The sequence below is a fragment of the Tachypleus tridentatus genome, chromosome 12 (assembly GCF_004210375.1).
Source record: "Tachypleus tridentatus isolate NWPU-2018 chromosome 12, ASM421037v1, whole genome shotgun sequence".
NCBI lineage: Eukaryota > Metazoa > Arthropoda > Merostomata > Xiphosura > Limulidae > Tachypleus > Tachypleus tridentatus.
The window spans coordinates 83,443,457-83,463,187 of NC_134836.1; the positions used below are offsets into that span (position 1 = coordinate 83,443,457).

General features: G+C 32.5%; 1 protein-coding gene across 5 annotated transcripts in view; it reads right to left on the minus strand.

Annotated features, from left to right (window-relative positions):
- Window positions 1-19,527, minus strand: part of LOC143233836 (polyribonucleotide 5'-hydroxyl-kinase Clp1-like) — a 96,271-nt gene extending 76,744 nt beyond the window's left edge. For 3 of the 5 annotated variants that reach the window (XR_013018346.1, XM_076470595.1, XM_076470592.1), the window contains exons 1-2: window positions 19,395-19,527; window positions 4,268-4,345 (exon numbers count right to left, since the gene is read on the minus strand). Coding sequence is in view for 4 of the 5 variants with exons in the window: in XM_076470595.1 (XP_076326710.1) it covers window positions 4,268-4,345; window positions 19,395-19,487 (171 nt within the window). In the remaining variant the exon portion in view is untranslated. Of the gene's footprint in view, window positions 1-4,267; window positions 4,346-18,998; window positions 19,096-19,394 lie in introns of those variants that run through there. The other 2 variants (XM_076470594.1, XM_076470593.1) reach the window with 2 other exon arrangements.
- Window positions 19,528-19,731: the final 204 nt, after the last annotated feature.

Genomic DNA, 19,731 nt, shown 5'->3' on the forward strand with positions numbered 1-19,731 from the left:
GTCAGCCTTACAAGCTGATGAACCTAACCAGTGAGAATAACAGGTGACAGATCAAAAGAAATGGGAAGATTCAAGGGAATAAAATGTTGGGAATACAAACTACAAAAAGAGGCAGTATGTACCATATTAAACCTAAGAAATAAATCTGACAAAGAAGCTTATCTGGATCAAGATGTGAGTACAAATGAGAAATAGAAAATCTCTTTCCCAGGCAGCGTAGGTCTTAGAGAGAAAAGAATGGTCAGGGTATAGGATAATATAAGAAGAATGGTAAAGTATGCAAGAAATATTAATCTCATAAACATCCAAACAAATATGTTTACAAGAAGGTGGTTCAAACAGAAAATGAAAGAAAGTATAAAAGATCACATAAAGATCTCAATATAGTAAAACAAAGGGATGTGCAGGATAAGCAATATGAAGGAAAAGAAAAAGAGGGAAATGACAGGGGAGAAGAAAATGTTACAAAGCTGAAAAAAATGAAAGGTGCTGAATAGGACAACTCCAGACAAGCCTTTGTCAAACAATCAGATGAAGAATTAGGAAAGATGAGAAATGGAATAATTTGAAAAACAGAAACCACATCAAACAGACCAAAGGCAGAAGCAGACCAACACCTTTGGTAAATGGTCATGGAAGAAAGTCTTATGATTCAGGAAAGGAAAGATGTGACACTAGGATTCAGACCCTGGGGTAAGGCAATGGACCCAATAAAAGTCACGAACAAAAATGAAGATTGGCGAAGTCTGAAGGAACAATTTATGATCAAGACTGACAGAGGAAAGACAGAGACAGACATGAGAACAAGGGTGCTGTAAAAGTAAAACAAAAATGAAGATTGGTGAAGTCTGAATGAACAATTCCTGATCAAAACTGACAGAGGAAAGACAGAGACAGACATGAGAACAAGGGTGCTGTAAAAGTAAAAGCCAAAGTAGAGAAACTATGGCTGCAAAGACTATCATGAAAGACTAGACATGAAGAGGTTTAGATGAGGGTGGAAATCTGGATAGGAGTCACATTGGAGGATGAACATGAATTTGAAGATCCCTCTAGTTTTAACTGAATGCATCTATCCCAGAGCAAATGGACGTGTAATAGGATCCCAAAAGAATGGAAATTTGGTGTTCCAGTGTGTAGTGAAGGAATAGATATGAGATGTTCCCAGGTGAAAACACACCCACTAAAACACCTGAGAAGAAAGAGGCCAATCCATGGGGAGAACCTGGTTGGGACAAGATAAATAAACCACAACCACATTCATAGTGCAAGGGATATGGTAAGCTACAGTCAGAAAAGGCAATCCAAAGTCCAAAACAAAGAGACCTAAATTTGATTTTACCTTGATTGGCAAGATAACTGATGACAGTAGGATTGTTGGAATGAACCATAACCATCCTCTCTTGCAGAAAAGGAAGGAACTGGGTTAAAGCCTCATGAACCACCAAAACTTTGACAATGTTGATGTGGAGGGCAGACTCCTCAACAAACCACAGAATGGAAATATTTCAAGTGTTGAAGAAAGAAATCCAAACCAATAAAGATGCATTTGTACACAGATGTAAGTCTAGACGAGATGGAGGAATGGGAATCCCCATCATGGTCTGGTTCCTGTCAAGCTACGATGACAGGTTGGTCCTGACCTTGGAAGGAAGGGTAATAGGATGATCCAAGACAATAATGAAGGTAAAGAATCATAAGTTATAGGGGAAGCATTTTAAACATGATATAATTGATTAACCAGTTGCAAAATGGGAGTTGGAAATCAAATATCCTGAACAGATATAGAAAGTGGCTGGCCAAAAAGGGAAGATGCAGGAAAATCAAGACCAAATTTTTTTCCCCTTATGTTAGTCTAACAAATACAAGTGGACAAGGAGAAGAAACTGCAAGCCAAACATAAGACATTAACTCCCTGCAAATTAAGGTTTGGACTCCCTCAGCAAATAAAGTCAAACCCATATTCTGAGAAGTTGTGCCATTTTCATTGTCAACAGTTGCAGGAATTTCTTTGACCTCCACATTCAACTTTGAATGTATAATAATAACAAGCAGAACTTGTGAACCAGAAAAATTTGGAATGCTAAAATCATGGAAACAATTGAAATCAAACAAGAAAATTTTTAAATTGTTAAATAAATTTTGTTGGCAGTGGCAACAAATCACAATCAAAAACTGCAGTCATGCTCAAGAAATTTTATACACACATCTAATGAATGTACTGCCAATTGAGAAAGTGAGGATAGTGTGAGAATGGCAGAAGGAACTAGCTATGCTGGTATAAGTAACACAATGCTGTTGGTGAAAAGTAATCCCATAATATGTGCATGTTCAGAAATGGTGCAAAACTAACTAGATATAAAAACTGGCGCACTGTTTGGAAAACGTTTTTAGCAATATTTAGGGGTAGATAAGAACCAAGATAGTTTTGTATGAGAGGAGATAAGAATGTATCAGAATCACCACACATCACATTGCCCTCCTATTTCTGGAGACAAGGTTCTTGCATATATACAAAAATTATAAAAGCTGGTAAAAGAACGGCTCATTTTAAACTTAAATCTGATCTTTTTATGTTTGAGATCATTCAGTTTCTTATTTCCATTCTTAATGTGAAAACCGTCTTGGACTCATATTGATACAAGTCAGAGTCAGAATGACTCATTACAGGCTTCATAAATTCACAGCCAAATTTGTAGGAAAAATACATTGTTAGAAAATCAGATTGTGTACAATAGACTTGTAATGTTTCCTAACAGCTTTATACACTTTGTGAAAATGCATGTAGTAAATTCAGAAATGTCTAATCATTACTGTGTATAGCTTCACAGATACAGCATCGGTGAAATGGAATAATATAATTGAAACAGGGTTAATAAATGATTCACTTCTGTGCCATTGGTCAAAAAATATAGCAGGCAAGAACTCAGTTGTTTAACTGAAAGAAGCTCTTGAAACAATACACTTTCTTTAATATCGTATATATACATCTATGATATAGTTTTATAGATTTCTTTTAAAACTTTAAAAATAAGTGTCTTTATTAATGTTATACAATTACTTTTTTATAGCATCAGCTGTTAGGGTATTACTCCTTTTCCAATCATCAGTAACACTTTTCAATAATCCACTAATAATAAATAATCAAATTGTGTCTATAATACAATGCACAGTTAACTTTTTTTATTTCTTTTGACACAAACTTTCAATGACAACTGATATGTGTAATTGCTGAGAAAATCAGATCAAACATATTAACTGACTTATCCCTATATTATACATGCCAAGTTAAAAGAGTATAATAAGTGTGAAGTGATCTGATTTATTTATGTCAACTTTTGGACACCGAGTATGATGATACTATTTGTTGTCTTTGATACAGTGGGTAAATAACAGCAATTCAAAGTTTGCCATGGAGGAAGTTAAAAACCAAAGTTAGAAATATGAAGACAAAGTGTAAATAATTTTTGTCCAGTTGCATGATGTATACATACATACAAGTCCTGACATGTACCCAACAAAAGTGCATAAGTACAGTTACCAGTGTTCCCTCTAACTTTTCTCTCCATTTTTTTCATGTGCATCACTATCAAAGTAATGTGTGGATGTGTGCTACCAGTATTTTTTTTTTTTCAGGGATTGGGGGGGGGTGTTTTTAGACCACTGACTCTATTACTATTAGATCATTAGGCTGCTTTGTAATGCTACTAGTTGATTAATTGAGCTTTAGGCCTATCACTTGATTGGATGTTGTACAACCATGCAGCTTAAAAGAAACACTGAGAGTAACAGAACATTTAAAATAGTAGCTTATAATGTGCATATTAGCACTAAACAACCCAAGTGGTTTAGAATAGATTCTTATAAAAAAAACTTATAATGTCAGATATGGTTTGAAATTATTACCATAACTTTATTTTACTTAAAACTGAGATTATGCACCTAAATTTCAAAGTAAGAAACAATTGTTAAAGCAAAAATTGTACAACACATACTAGTTTATTTTAGAAACAAAAATAAAAGCCATGTTACACTATTCAATAATCTCATGTAGTATGAAATTTGCAATATACATTTGTTACTATGATTTATAATATATTGTAAATTTATTATGTATTTACTACATAGTATATGAATACTTTTTCCATATTTGTATCTAAGTGCATGCTCATTCTAAAAAATGTAAAACTTGTTTTTTTTGTCAAAGAAAAGAGTAAAAAACACTTTTTTTATGAAATAATAACACTCCAACTACTCTAACAGATACCTCAATTGTTACTCTACTTTTAGAATCTACTTCAAATCTCAGTTCTGATTCTGGCTTAAGGACAAACTTTTGGACATCCTAAAATAGAAACAAAAGGAAGATTAATTTCCAAAACAGTTTTTTTTAAATTTAGTGTTCTTTGAAATACTTCTTGAAAATAAAGTTATTCACTAAATTATTACATAAATTTTATTGCATAAATCATTACTTTAGGGTTTAATTTGTGTTCAAAATCTTTCCAACAAATCTTCTGATAACCAAAAGATTATAGTTTTGAAGATCACAACATGGTGTTCATAGATTTTATATGAACAGCAGACGTGGCTTTTAAAACATCCAATACATCTATAATGTTGTTGATGGTAATGATATTTGATTTTTGAAGCCACTTCCATTATAAATGTTCAAAACAAAATATATAACAATTTATTGTTCCAGAAAAACAGTCTCTATTCATTTGAGAAAAAAAAGAGAAATCATTTCAATTTCAAACACAGCTCTCAATTGATGGACAAAATCCAATATACTTGAACAAGGAACATAAAAATCTTACTGGCAAGGAATAGCATATACCAAATATTGAAAGTTACATAAAAAAGTATTAAAAATAATAATTTTATTGTACATTAATACCAAATGTGTTAGACAGAAACAAGTGTTATGAACTTTTTAATCCTATATTCAGATAAAATTATTTCCTCCTTCACTTGGATTATGAAAAAGTTTACCAATGAAAATGTGTAAGAGTTTGGTTAGGAGAACAGGTTCTTCAAATCTGAATTATGAAAGAAAAAATATAATTGACAGAAGACTAGTCACATTCAATCCATTGAGGTCATCCTCAAGCAAAGAAAAGAAAAAGTACATCTTTTATTTTAATCCTACTTACATTTAAATATAGTCTTTCAAGATCATACATCCATCAACCAAAATTTAAAAAAAACACAAATAGTTGCACAAACCAAATATTCCAACAAACCATTCCCCAAATTTGTTGTAAACTAAAAGTAAACAGTTCTAACAAAGAAAAAGTGCATCCAGAGTTCAAATCTATTTCCACCCACTAAAACAGTCAACCCAAAGGAAGACTGCACAAACCCTTTAATTTTTAATACTGGAATTAAACTTTCAAATTTATCTGCATTCAAAAGATGTAGAAAATAAGTTAAATGTGCTTAGTCTTTCCTTATACCTAGTGATGATAAGTTACACTATTACCTGTCAAAAGAATATAACATATCTACAAAACACAGGTTTAATCTGATCTAGGCTCTATTCACAGAAACTATTGATAATACAAAATAATTTTGTTCTAATCAACCAACAAGTTTCATTTCAAGTTAATATAACTTAATCGCTGAACTTAACCTAAAGTTAAAGTTGTAAAGTAGCTTAAAATATTTTTCCATGTCCGCTCAGAGAATTTTTTCATAATGAGGTTCAGGGCAGCATTAAACAACTTAACACTCCTACGAAATGACGTTTCTAGTCCTGATTTCTCCAAGCCCATTCCCCTGGCTGTGGTTTCGCTAGATAGTAGATAGGGACAGTGGGAATCTCGTTAATCCATTCATTAATGGATTTAAATGGCAATTTCATTTAAATACAAAATTATTAGCCTAATATTAATAACCTTTCAAGTTGCTCTGGGGCCTATTAAACCCCACTTTTCGTAGGAGTGTTAAGTGACACAGTAATATACTGAATTATGTCAGATAAGAACAATGTCTGAGAAACTTCACAACTGGGAGTTTAGCTATTTATTAAAAAAAAAGTAAACATGTTCTCTTCATTGAACTTATTCATTGCATTATTCTTAAGTCCAGCTATTTGTAACCAACAGAAAATTGATGTTCTCTACACCTGGAAAATCAATTCTCTTGGAATATAGGAAAGAAGTGGCTAAAACATGAAGCAGAGCACTGATGGAATACTGTTATTGGGAATATATTCATATTATAGTTTCATTTAGAATAAATTAATAAAACTTCTCAAATTTCCATAGTCAATGGGGATATGTTTTTTCTGGCCGAATCATGTGAGCGGGTGTAAACCAGTCTAAATCTACACCTGTACATTTTTATAAGCATATTTATGACAATACTAAAGACTTTACTGTTGTACTTATAACCATGCAGTTCCTCAAATTTTGTAGTCGAGCAAGACAAACAACTAATTTACTAGGCAAATGTGTGTTGTTTAGTCAAAGTAATTACTTAGTATTTTGGATATTCTTGAAATTTTAAAATACAAAAACATAAATATTTAAATAATTTCAATGAATTTTGTAAAATTAAACTTTTGATTATTATAACTTTTGCTTTACAAAGTTTGAAAACCATTTGTGAATGAATTAGAATAAAACTAGAAAGTTTATTCAGATAATATGGTACTCTTGTGTTAATATTTAATTCCTTTATGGTAGCTACTGTAATGTTTTATTTTAAAAAGTTAGTTAGGTAGCAATAAAACCAAATTTTCAGCATACCTTACATATTCTGGATTAATCAGTGCCAACTATACAATCTTAAATGACCTAAAAGTTCAAACCAGATTAAAATAATATGAATATATTCTGTGATAGACAAGTTGTATTGTACCTTTAACTTACAACCTCTGAAATCCAACAGAGAATAAACAATAAAAAGAAACCCAGAGCTTAATCAGACAATATTAATTTTATTGTGGTAAGAATGCTGATTACCCTCTCAACTAATGAGTATGATGAAAACAATGGCAAGTTTGCTCCCTCTTACTCTTGCACAAAAGCAGAAAAGTACAATGACATTCGACATAAATATATGATAAAGGTAAAATAAAAATGGAAAAAATATATATATATTATTTTTTCTTCACTGTATGTCATGCATAAAAATTTGATGTGCCCAGTTTTGGCAAATATGTTTGGCCTGAATTATGTTATATTTACTGTCATGATTCAAAGATAATTATTAAATCATTAATTGGTTGGATTCATTGTCATATGGTGATAACCTTTTGATGAAAATGTTATTTTTAGTGTTTTAATTGAATGTTTGGTTATCTTCATTCCTTACTATTTGTGTTGTTTTCTTTTACATTTGCACAACTTTAATGTAAAGTGGATGAATACAGCAGTATCAACTGTTCAATAAAAGGAAAATTATAAAAGTTATATATAACTTGTGTCTGCAGTTTGTGGAATAGTGAGGAGGAGACACATGAATTTCAATAAAAGACAAGTAGATTATTCTAGCATTTTAACTCATGAACAAGAAAGTTTTTCTTCAAAAATTACACAACCTAGCTTCCTGCCCTATGTGCCTACCTTAATACTTTTCAATATCAAAACCCATCTTCCATTCTGTATTATTCACAAAGAACAATTAGTTCTTATGAATAAGTTTTTTTCTCAACATTTAGTGCCATAAGGAAATATAGAAATATTACTGCCCAAAAAGCTATCCAAACTATTAAAATAAACAATGAAAACAAAAGTAAAAAAACATATCTCAAGACAGCTAGTATAGGTATTAAAACTTTGGTCACAACATTGTTCTCTACTTTATTTTAATAAAAGTTTTAATACCCATATCAGCAATCTTGAGATACACTTTTACTTCAAAAGAGTTTCTTGTCATCATGAAAAGTATAAAACACTCACTGTACAGACACTACAGTACTAGTCAAATTCTTCCAGTTAAGCCAATTTTTCAACTTTTCCATCTTTCCATCAGTGTTGTATGTATCCCACCAAGTAATTAATAAACAAGGCACTTTGTCAAAAGTTTTTATACTAGCTAGACCTCACATGGAATACTGTGTACATACAGTTTTAATCTATATGTTATATAAGGATGGATAACGACATATTGGAAAAAGTTAGATGATGCCTACTAGTATGAACTTAGGATTAGATGGGTATCCAATAGAATAGGTTAAACATTATTTTTCTCTTGAGAAAAAGGACAACAGGTGATACAAGTAAAGTTTACAAAATTATCAAGAAGCATTAAAAGTCAAAGGCATCTGATTCTTTTTTGTTACACTGTGTATTCTGATAACTGGAGGAAAAACACAAATGTATAATTTAGAGAAAGACGAACTCACTTCCTATTAAGACATTTTTATTATTATAATAACAAGGTATTGAATTATGGAATGAGTTGACATTGTCAGAAGTGAAGACTAGCAGTTCACAAGAGTTTAAGAATTCTAGAAAAATAAAAGTTGGATTTAAATACATACTTTCCTTAATAGTGTTGTGTGTGAGAACAGCCTAGGCCAAATGTTCCCTTATTCTCCATATGTTAGTGTAAAGATTCAATGTTAACATCATTTTTATTTAAGTATTTTACTTACCAGATTTATTGTAGGCTTGTGTTGCTGCTTCATTCACACAAAAGGGTTGACAGACAGTGAGTGAAGCAGTAACAAATATGTATGGGAGAACCTGTTAAGCTGTAGATTAAATCAACTTACGTAAACGTAAGCTATATCTAAACAATAAAAGTGATTTATTTTAGTAAGCAACAGTAAATTCATAGTCATGATATGGAGTATAAATGTTTTGAGTAATGTAAATAAAATAAGATTGTCATGATCACCTCAGTGTGACTTACCGGTAACTTCTGTGAAGATTAAAGATTAAAAAAAAACTGTGAGCTAAGTTTATAGTTAAGAGGTTCCTCACATTATGTACACATGTATAATGTCACCCAGGATGCTTACATCTAGAACAGGGGCCTTATCAAAAGCATCTAACAAATTGGTAAGAAAATATGTGTACATGCTGACTTTTTTAAATTTTCAGAACCAGCCTTAGGATGAGGCCACTAAAGCAACTGCCTCAGTGGCCATGTCAGTTGTATACTTCTAGTATCCAAACTTTAAAAAACTAATCCTGAGTACTCATCTCCAGTCCTGCATCCTCCTAAAACCCACCCTGTTTATTTAGACAATGGAAATGGTGTGAAATAGATTGAAACACGATCAGAGATTATCACATTAAATATTGGCTTGTTAAGAAAACACTGCGAAGTTTAGAGAGTGGCAAGGTCCTCAACCAGATATTTTGCCAAGGGTTTTAAAGATGGTTAATATTGGGATACAAGACCTACTTGCTAACACTTTTTTGCAAGTGCTTGAAAAATGGGCAGGTACCAGAAGATTAGAGGTTGGTTAATATTAGTCTCTTTTCAAGGGAAGTGCTAGAAATTACCCAGGTAGATAGACATATTAGTCTTAAATTAATGTCAATAAAAAAAAAAAGCAAAGTCCCAAGCACTGACCTCTAAGATACTTCACTATTAACAAAGGTCCAGTTTAAGGTTGCCAACTGTGGAAAATTTTGAAGAGCCATTCATAAAGGATCTCTAAATTTATGGAACTTCTAAGCCCCTCATCACACTTGGTCACATGGATAGCTCAAGGTGGAAGTAAATTAACATGTAGAAAACAACTGGTGGTGAAACATAAACACTTTTTTATCTCTAAGTAAGATAACTGTCAACCCTAATTTAGTTTTACTGGAGTTTATTAATAACAACATCTTGCTTTCTTCCATACAACCACCCTACAGTCTTTCCTGAACCTATAGAGATGTGGTAATCTTAGCTCATCTCTTGCATGGCACTTTAACAAAATATCATTAGAAATATAAAATTTAAGTACAACAAGGGGCTTGTTGGTTCAGATTCAGAACACTGCTTCAGCGGATAAAGTCTCACCTCCATGATCATTTTCTCTCACATTAAAACAAACTAACTTCTGATGTTACACACCTATTCATAAATACAGTTTTACAAAAATTTGAAAATCTGTTGCCACAATTTGGCATTACTTTGACAAAGCATAAAATGCATACTTTGTAAAAAATTATAAGGCTTGACTACAGTAATCAAATAAAGTTGACCTCCAAAATTTCTCTAATTTTTATAAATATTCAGGAAATTTTTTTGAACAATGTTTCAACTATGGGAAATTGCTCTAAGCTTTTCTTTACATGAATAGAATCATTATATTTTTTGTGTTCAAACAAAATTCTTTTTTTCTTGTGTCTTTTGTATTTTTCAATCATTTTCTGAAAAGTTTTAGTCTTGTATTTTTTTGAAAAATGTATTAGACAACCGTTTTATTGAAATGGAACTACTTCTTTCTGATGAGATGCTGATTTCATGCAATAAAGTGCCGAATATTTGGCAACAATGTTTTAATTATCCATCTTGAAATTACCAAATTACCTACCTTATTAGATTCTCACTTGGAAACAAACATTCTTTTGGAGAAATTTTCCTGACATAATTGGGTTTTTACTTTGAAACATACACACCTAAAACTGCAAACAAACTTTCAAGATATCTTAAAAAAAAAGTAATAAAGGTAAATAAAAAAGTAGATTATATAAATAATATTTGGGTGAGACATTGTCTGTATCCAGGTTGGTTCATCAAGGCTGTCCCTCACACATTAAGCTAAACTAAGAAAAACAAAACAGAAAACTCCAAATCAACCCTTATCATCTAAATATTTATCAGGCCTTCCCTTTTTAAATTACTTTCATTTACTGCATCTACCAAACTGAGTGCAACCTATTCTAAAAATAAAAAATCCTATTAGAAAAATAAAATAGTTTTAACCAAAATAACTCCTAACCTGCCAAAATCTGTTTGCCCCATAGTCCTGCTATTCTCATTATCAAATACAAAAAGAAAATGTCCTTGTATGACAATCTTTCTATCCCAGGTGACATCCTACATATACAATTGCTTTTTCCTTGAACCTTCCAAAAATTCAATGACCTTCATGTAGTAAAAAGCCCAAGACTGAATAATGTACTGGTTGGTTGGTTTCTGTTTTATGGTACAAAGCAGCTTGGCTATCTGTGTCAAACATCCGATAACAAGTTAACATTAAAGAAAATTTACTTCAAAAATTCATAAATGGAAATTAAGGTAAAACAAAACAAAGTTTAAAAAAAACATAAATAGTGTAAAAACCAATGTTTACATCTAGTCTACGGCTGTTAGAGAAAAACTGCAGTAAAACAAGTTGTAAAGAACTTTCTGTAGCATAATTGCAATTATCATAACTTGCCAGGAAGAATAAAAACCACCATCATCACCTGTAGTTGGCCTTTCCAGTCTTGGTTCCAAATTATTTGACATTATGCCCATTTTCAGAAAGTAAAGTAATAAAAGTTTTAAAAGACTTGTAGCAAAATTTTAATCATAACTCACCAACATGACTAACAGGTAGTTCAAACAGCAGTGTTAGTCACCTGAAGTTGGTCTTTCCAGTCCTGGTTTCAAGTAATTTGAAGTTACAGCCATTTTCTAATTTCAAATCAGACTAGATGGACTCTAACTTTTAAAAGGGAATCACATTAAAAAAAGGTCCAATGTATAAATTAAAAAACTTGCACAAGTAAGAGAGAGTTGTTCAGTGATGGCATTAGTCTTTATACTAAAAAGTGTGACACTCAAAACACAGCCCTGAGGGACTCCAAGTTCCTGTAGAAAAGAAAGGGAGAGTGTCGAACCCACACAAACTTGGAATCTCCTTTCCCTTAAAAAATGTTTAATAAAAATGGGCAAATGGCCACATAACCCATATATACAATGGTCTTGCAAAATGCCATACCTCCATGTTGTATCATAAGCCTTTTCAATGTCAAACAATATTGATACAAGATGTTGTTGTTTGAGAAAGGCTTCTCTCACTAACATTTCAAGTTGAATCAGGTGGTCCATGGTGGAACGTAGTTGTCAAAACCTACACTTGGTGGGCAATAACCATCCTCTCTAAGGTCTTACAGAGACAGCTCGTCAAAGCAATTGGACAGTAGTTTGAATGAATCTTGGGATCCTTTCCAGGCTTAGAGAAAGGTAGGACAATAGCCTGGAGCCAGGCATCAGAAAAAACCTTCTCCTGCCAGATCTGGTTAAAAACAATCAGAAGAATAGCAACAGAAGTAGGAGATAGATGGCACAGCATTTCATAGTGTACATCATCAGGTCCAACCAATGTACTGCCAGACTGATGAAGGGCAAGTTTGAGTTCCACCAGCATAAAGGGATGATCACAGTCATAGAGAGAATCAGCTCAAAAGGAAAGAGGTGATCGCTCTGTCCAAGTCTTGATGGTTAGAAAGGTGGAGGAAAAAACAGAAGTGCTAGATACCTGGCAAAAGCTTTCTCCTAGAGTATCAGTGATGCTCAGGGTATCAGCTACTTCCTGGCCATCAGAGAGCAAGATTGAGAGAGTGAAAAAATAATATTGCCCACTGACCTTTTGAATCTTTTCCAAGATTACTTTGGAAATGGTGGTTGAAGATATGCTGGTTGTCAACTTAATCCAAAATTCCTTCTGGCTTTGACGTCTCACCCACCGAGCATGTGCATAGGCCTCCTGGAAAATGATGCGATGTTAGAGTATGGTATACCTATGAAAAGTATCCCAGACCAGTTTTTCAGCCTTCCATGCCATGTGACAGGCAGGATTCCACCATAGACAAGGAAATCATAGAAAATGTGTCAAGGTGTCAGGAATACACTGAGCACCTGCCTGTAAAATACATTCAGTTACTGCTGCCACACAGTCGTCTACTGATGGCTTACAGACAATGGCAGGATCAAGTTCTGCCAGAGTAGTGAAAGAGAGTCAGTTTCCTTGATCCAGTTTCCACCGGGGCACACAGGTCAGGTGGTATCAATCACAGCCAGTCTCTCTTAAAATTATCACTGCCTCATGGGTTATTGTCAACCCTCCATGAAAATTGGCAGAATAATGAATGGGAGCAAATTGAGAGATCAACAGCAGTAAAGGACTGACTAGGTGCATGAAAATAAGTAGTAGAACCACAAATGGAAAGAGAAAGGTTGTGATTAGAGAGCATATGCTCTACATAGTGACCCTTCCTATCAATATCAGCACTTCCCCAGAAGAGATGATGTCCATTAAAGTCCCCCAGGATTAAAAAGGGAGACGGTAACTGTTCAATGAAAGTATCAAGATCTGATTGATCATAGGTTTGTCTAGGCAACAGGGAGAGAGAACAAACAGTGATGATACAACCCATGGTACAAAACATGGATGGCTTCAGCCTCCAAGGGTGTGTTGAGTGGCAAAGACAGGGTGGGCACATGTTAATCAACAGCAGTGCCACCCCTCCATGCACTCGTCCATCACACAGCCTGTCATTTCTGTACAAAGAAAACCACCAAAAGGTGACTGTATCAGCAAGTTTCAGAAATATTTCCTGCAAGGAAAGACATACAGGATGGTAGAAAGCAATCACTGGTTTGATGTCATCCAGATTAGAACATAAACCTCGACAGTCCCATTGTATCGAGGCAGCCATTTTTATTTATGTGTAGGCGAATCAGATGGAGAACCCTTCTGTTTATGACCACATCTTTTTTCTTTACTGGGTTTATTTGAGGGAGGTCTATCAACCTCCATGGATTCTGCCCTGGGTCTTTGCTGTTGGGAAAGGACTCCAATGACTGAGGATGTGAACAAATGATCATTTTGTATCTTGGAGTAGGAGAAGAAGGTGTACCCAGAACCAAACGAAGTGGATCTTGTGATTTGCTGGAATGTATGTTAGGGACAGGGATGGGTGTTGAAGTTCATTCATCAACTTTTTTTAATCATGAAAGTCAAAAGACTTTATTTGGTTTGAGAATAATTATTTGGAAGGCACAGAGAGATCCATCTGCACCCCACTGTAGTAGTGGAATGAAGGGCAGCAGCATACATCTGAGATGAAGTGGTGGACAGCATCTTTCCAGCCTCAGGGTAAGTAATGTTATGAATCATTTTCAAATGCTGCACCTCATTTTCTTCCAACTATTTAGGGCAAGAACAAAAGTGGGACTGGTGAGAGCCATTGCAATTGATGCAATGAGGGTCCATTTCACACACATAGGCATCATGGTCCTTGTCCTTCGAGTGACTGAACTGCTGACACTGGAAGCATTTGAGAGGGTTTTGAATATGTAGCCATATCCTGCAATTAAGATAAACTGCCTTGATGGTGGCAGGAGGATGTGGTGATGTAAATATCAGAATGAGGACACTGGTCGGCATCATAATTCCATCTTTACAAGTGGAGATACGCTTCACTGCAGAAACTCCTTGAGTGGAGAAACCAGCAAGAATCTTTCTATCAGAGATGTTCTTCAAATTCCTCTCAACAATAACTCCTTGTGATGAATTCAAACCTTCTGAATTTTTCTCATTGCATCATATATTTAGTAATATGTGAAATGTTCAAGACTCCTGTCATGTGTATAAACTGTTGAAAAATTGGTTCAATACATAAAGTTAGTTGCATAAAAAATTAGCCAGCAGATTCAGACTGTGTGTTTACAAATTATCCATAAGAGTGTATAGTGCTGATTTCTAAATTGAAATTATCACATACTGTATTCTAACAATATAGCAGAAAAGAATAAACTGTCTTGTAAATTGTGTTCAAAAGTTATTAAACAAACCTTTGTGGATGTTGATGAAAAGAGATGATTATATATTATTTAAACATCTCAATACAATTGCTGTAACCAGCAGCATAACAAACATTCATACATGTATATATGTTTGACTTGTTTTCATATATTGTTTAAAAAAATGAGCTGTGTTCTGTTTGTTTACTACTGAAATTTATCAAAAAGCCATCATAACTACTGTAAAGAATGCTACTTACATATATAAATAAAAACCTGAAAATGATAACTCATATGCATTAACTTGCATCTATTATAATTAAAAGCCTTCTGCTATTTATTTGCCAAACTCACCAAATAATCTAAATCCTTCACGTACATAAGTAACCTCCTCTATGAATGTGATAAAGTTAGTAAGGAAAAATATTCCCTACAGTGAAAGCATGCTAACTGCCAAGAGAAATTTTACAATTTGTGAAATGGTTTTATAAAGCATAATTTATCAAAATTTTAAAAAAACTTTTACATTATTTAAGTAAGACTAATAGTCCTATAATTATTGGGACACTTTTTATCACCTCCCTTGAAAAGAGGGGTAATATTAGATAACTTCCACTATATTGGCACTGTTCCTAGTAGTGTTGAAAATCTGTAGACTTACCACTGTACCATCAGGGGACCTGCATGGCTGTATATTCATTTAATACAAAGATTTACAAAAATCTTTCCCCCATATATTAATAAAAAAAATACAAAATAGATTCATTCTACTTGCAAAAGTCTTTTCACATCCTCAGAACAAAGCTCATATTCAACGTAAAAATCCACTCTCACCTGCTTTTTAATACCCTATCTGTATTTAATAATTGCAATCCTATTTTTCAAAAAATCTATGTTATGAAGGTTGCCTACAATCAACTAGATTTCAATTATTCTCATCATATCAAAATTTCCTGTTAAACTTGTGCTCTAAGATCATCTCTTTTATTTATTTATTACACTTCTAGCATTACAAGAGTTACAATTTAGCCTACCCTTGAAACTACTTATGAACTTTGTTCCTACATTACACTTTTCTCTACAACTTTTTTTTTTGCACCCAGTTTATCCTAGCATTCACTACTGCATTATGGTTCAATTAGGTGCACTTGCATACAAACCAGCCCTCATCCTGTTTAAATGTAAACCATTCCTTCCAAAAAAAAAAGTTTCATTTTCTATCAAACCAAAACCAAACAACCAATCTTTTCATCCTTACACATTAACCCAGCATTCAGCTCAAGTAACCTATTTATAATCTAATCAAACCCTGGCAGTATTCTTGGTAGAATTATCATTAAACACAGTAATGCTTAATCTGTCAGAAAAGGCTAAGAAAAATATAGCTGTCATATTCAATCTATTATTTTGTGATGCTTACAATAGCTCTTAAAGTTTAATTATTGCCTTATTTAAGCACCTAATTACTATTATTGAGTCTCTCACATCTTATGAGACTTCCAATATCATTGAAAAGTGATGCTACAGTGAAGAGTTGGGAACTAGGTAAAGATTCAAGGTATTCATATTTCTTTTTTTTATTCTAGTCAAAAAAATGTATGAAGTTTTTACAATGGCTTTAGTACAACAAAAAAGTATTTTAAGATTACCTGAGAACAAGCTGTCACTAAGAGCTAGTATAAGTTTAAAAATATATAATTCTAGTATAGATAATATAATCATTACCCCTTGAAATTAGCTTTCTTAGAAAAATCTGGTGCTCCTTTAAATAGTTTAAGTAAAGGTGAAACAGGAATTAGAAGCCAATAATAGATGTACATTAGATGACTATAATATGTGAAATGTTTAATGCTTTGTACACTGTGTCTTCCAAGAGCCAATCCCTGTATTATTTATGTGGTGAAGGAGGGAAGAAAAAGCAACACACATTCATAATATTAAATTCTGTTACACACATTCATGTAATGCACTAACTTTCAGTTATGGGAAAAAACATCCAAAATAAGTAATAAAAAACATTTTATAAAATGTAAAATAATGTAGAGTTGGTAGAAACAAAAACAATACAAACATGAATATAGGTATGATATAGCTATACATTTTCCATATGTTCTTTCCTTACTGTAGGTTCCTTAAGTCCCAAGAAGTCAAGATTATGAACAGTAATAATTAAAAACTTATTACAGCCAATTTAATATCTAAGGTCATTCTATGAGTGCAATTGAGATTCTGAAGAAAAAAAAAACTGTTGTGATATATATAACTATTGAATTATAAAATTAAAACAAATAATACAACTTATATGCTTCATGAATGTGACAAATTTAAAACCTACTTCAATAAAATTGTTTAAGAACAACAAAAGAGAATAAACTAGTAATAAAAATGTTTTTCAAAAATTAAGTATGATGTTAAGAAAGCAATGACAAAAACATACAGTGTGTGTGTGTTTTTCTTTTAGCAAAGTCACGATGGGGTACCTGCTGAGCCCACCGAGGGGAACCAAACCCCTACTTTTAGCATTGTAAATTCGTAGATTTTACTGCTGTACTAGCAGGGGGCCAAAACATACAGAAACAAGGTTGGGATGAATAAACAAGATCGCTATATAAGTGTTAAACTCGTTCCAAAAATAACTTCTATTGATAAATAAATATTAAATTCCTTTCATTTATGGGAATTCAGGTTTGAATAAAAGTATTTAAAGTGAATAACAATATATAGTGTTACAGTGGCTAATTCCCATAAGTTCATAAGCTTGACTCAGTACTTAAGACTGCTTATATAGTGATTCTTGTATGGTTTTGAATATTCATCCCTATCCTATTCCTGTACTTTTTGCCATTGCCAACCCTACATCACACTTATGTTTGCACAGTTTGTTTTCATTAGTTGTGTTCTTTTTTTAAAAACCTCTGTCAACTCTTATACTTATCAACTAGCTCCTCTGACCAACCCTTCCTTATAGCATTAGGTCCTATATGCACAACAAAAACAGCACGACTTGTGCTAGCACCCTTTACTATATAGCTTACTCTGTCAATTATATACTCCATTTACGAAAAATAAATATAAGTTTTATTCTAGTGATCATCCAGATAACCTTGTACGTTTTAATTAGATACAACTTCTTTTCTCAAAAAATAAAATATATTAAGTTATCCATATAAAACAGTCCTTCCATCCCCAGGATATCCCTCCTCTGAAAACTTTCAGTAAATTAGTATTTTTTTCTAAAATAAAGAGATCAAACTATACATATTGTCCCAATTTAAATCTAACTAGTAATTTGTATAATAACCTCTTTTAACTTTTAATAGTATGTCTAACATTTTATTAATTTCACCAAGTATTTAGTCCATTTCATTTTCTATTCTTTTATTTTTACATTTTCACAGTTGAAGATACAATGGTCACACTGGTTAAGAGATAGTCTTCTTAATTTATTAGCATAAAATTCTGGTGGAATTATTCATGGAAATGGAAAATGATGAGGAAGAATGGAAGTATGAAAAACATCATGTTCTACTTGACAGCAGTTGGTAATTCTACTGGTTTAGCATTAGTGTTATTTTATTCAAATTCAGAGCTTTCTAGTGGTTGAGCTAATAAATCCCTAGTTACACCTTACATGCTACAGTTACATTTTTGCAGAAATAATTCTACCTTAGAATAGAATGCTACAACCTCTTGCCATTAAGTTAAAAAACTAACTCTTAATAAAACATGAGCACAATGCCACACATCATCAATTACGAAAACACAAGGAAAGAACATGAATTTTGATCATATACTCAGCATTAACAAGAGATTACTGTCTCAACAGATTATAACTCATCTGCTTATGTCCTAACATTATTTTTCTTTAGTCACTATACTGATTGATATCACTATTCATGGCTCATTCATCTGTATTTTAGACTACTAAATGTATGAGACAAATTATAACACAAACATATTGATTACACTAAACTTCCTATTTAAGTATTTTTCAAGCATGGCAAAACTGTGTATTTTAAATTACATCAGGAAAATGGATCTTTGTAAAAAAATTTAAAAACTGGTTTCAAATGAAATATTCAATTACACCGGTTTTCATCTCATTGTAAGTTGTATGACTGCATTATATCTTTATAAACAGAGAGAAATGATTTTTTTCTACCAACAAATGCGCAAAAACATTTTTCCGAACATAACGCCCTTTTTAAAATTATTTTTCGACCTTTGCCACCGGTATTAACAAATTCGACTAGTACTTTGCTTTAAATAAATAAAAATAATAAAAAAAAACGTATGTGCGTAACCTTCATTGCTAATACCTTACGAAGCACACTCGACGCTGATTCAAGAGTGTAACTGTTACATTCCATAAATGGATCAATATCATAATTTAAAACCCAAGCACCTACGCTACACACAAACACTCACACATATATATATAAATATATACATTTACAATTATTTATATACAAGTTCAATATTTAAGACACTTTACACTAATAACATTTTAATATTTATTTTTATTATCCCAAATACCAGGATAGGTGTTCTTTTCACACAAATTTACGTTTAATGATTTACTACTGTAATATCCCGATAGCTGGCCTATATATATTTATAGTACATACAACAATTTCGATGGAAATGTGAAGTATACTCTTTTATTACAAAATTCAAGTTACAATGTTACGTTTACCAACCTTTTCATCTACGTCATAATTTCTTTTATTAATCCTTATCGACATTTTCATAAAATCAATTCTATTAACTCCTCTTGAATATTGCTTTTTCATACACTAAAAATAAATACGATTGTTCTAGGTTTAATTTGATATACCTCTATAGACACCAGATGGCACTAATCATAATATTTATTCACAAATTTACCCAATCAAATTCAAAATTGCTTACTTTTTTTTAAACCTTTATACCCACTTATATAACATTGCATAAGCCTCTCGGCTCATTTGTTTGAGAAAGTTAGTAAAAGAAATCATATATTTCTCAAAATAACAAAAATTAAACAATTATTTTACT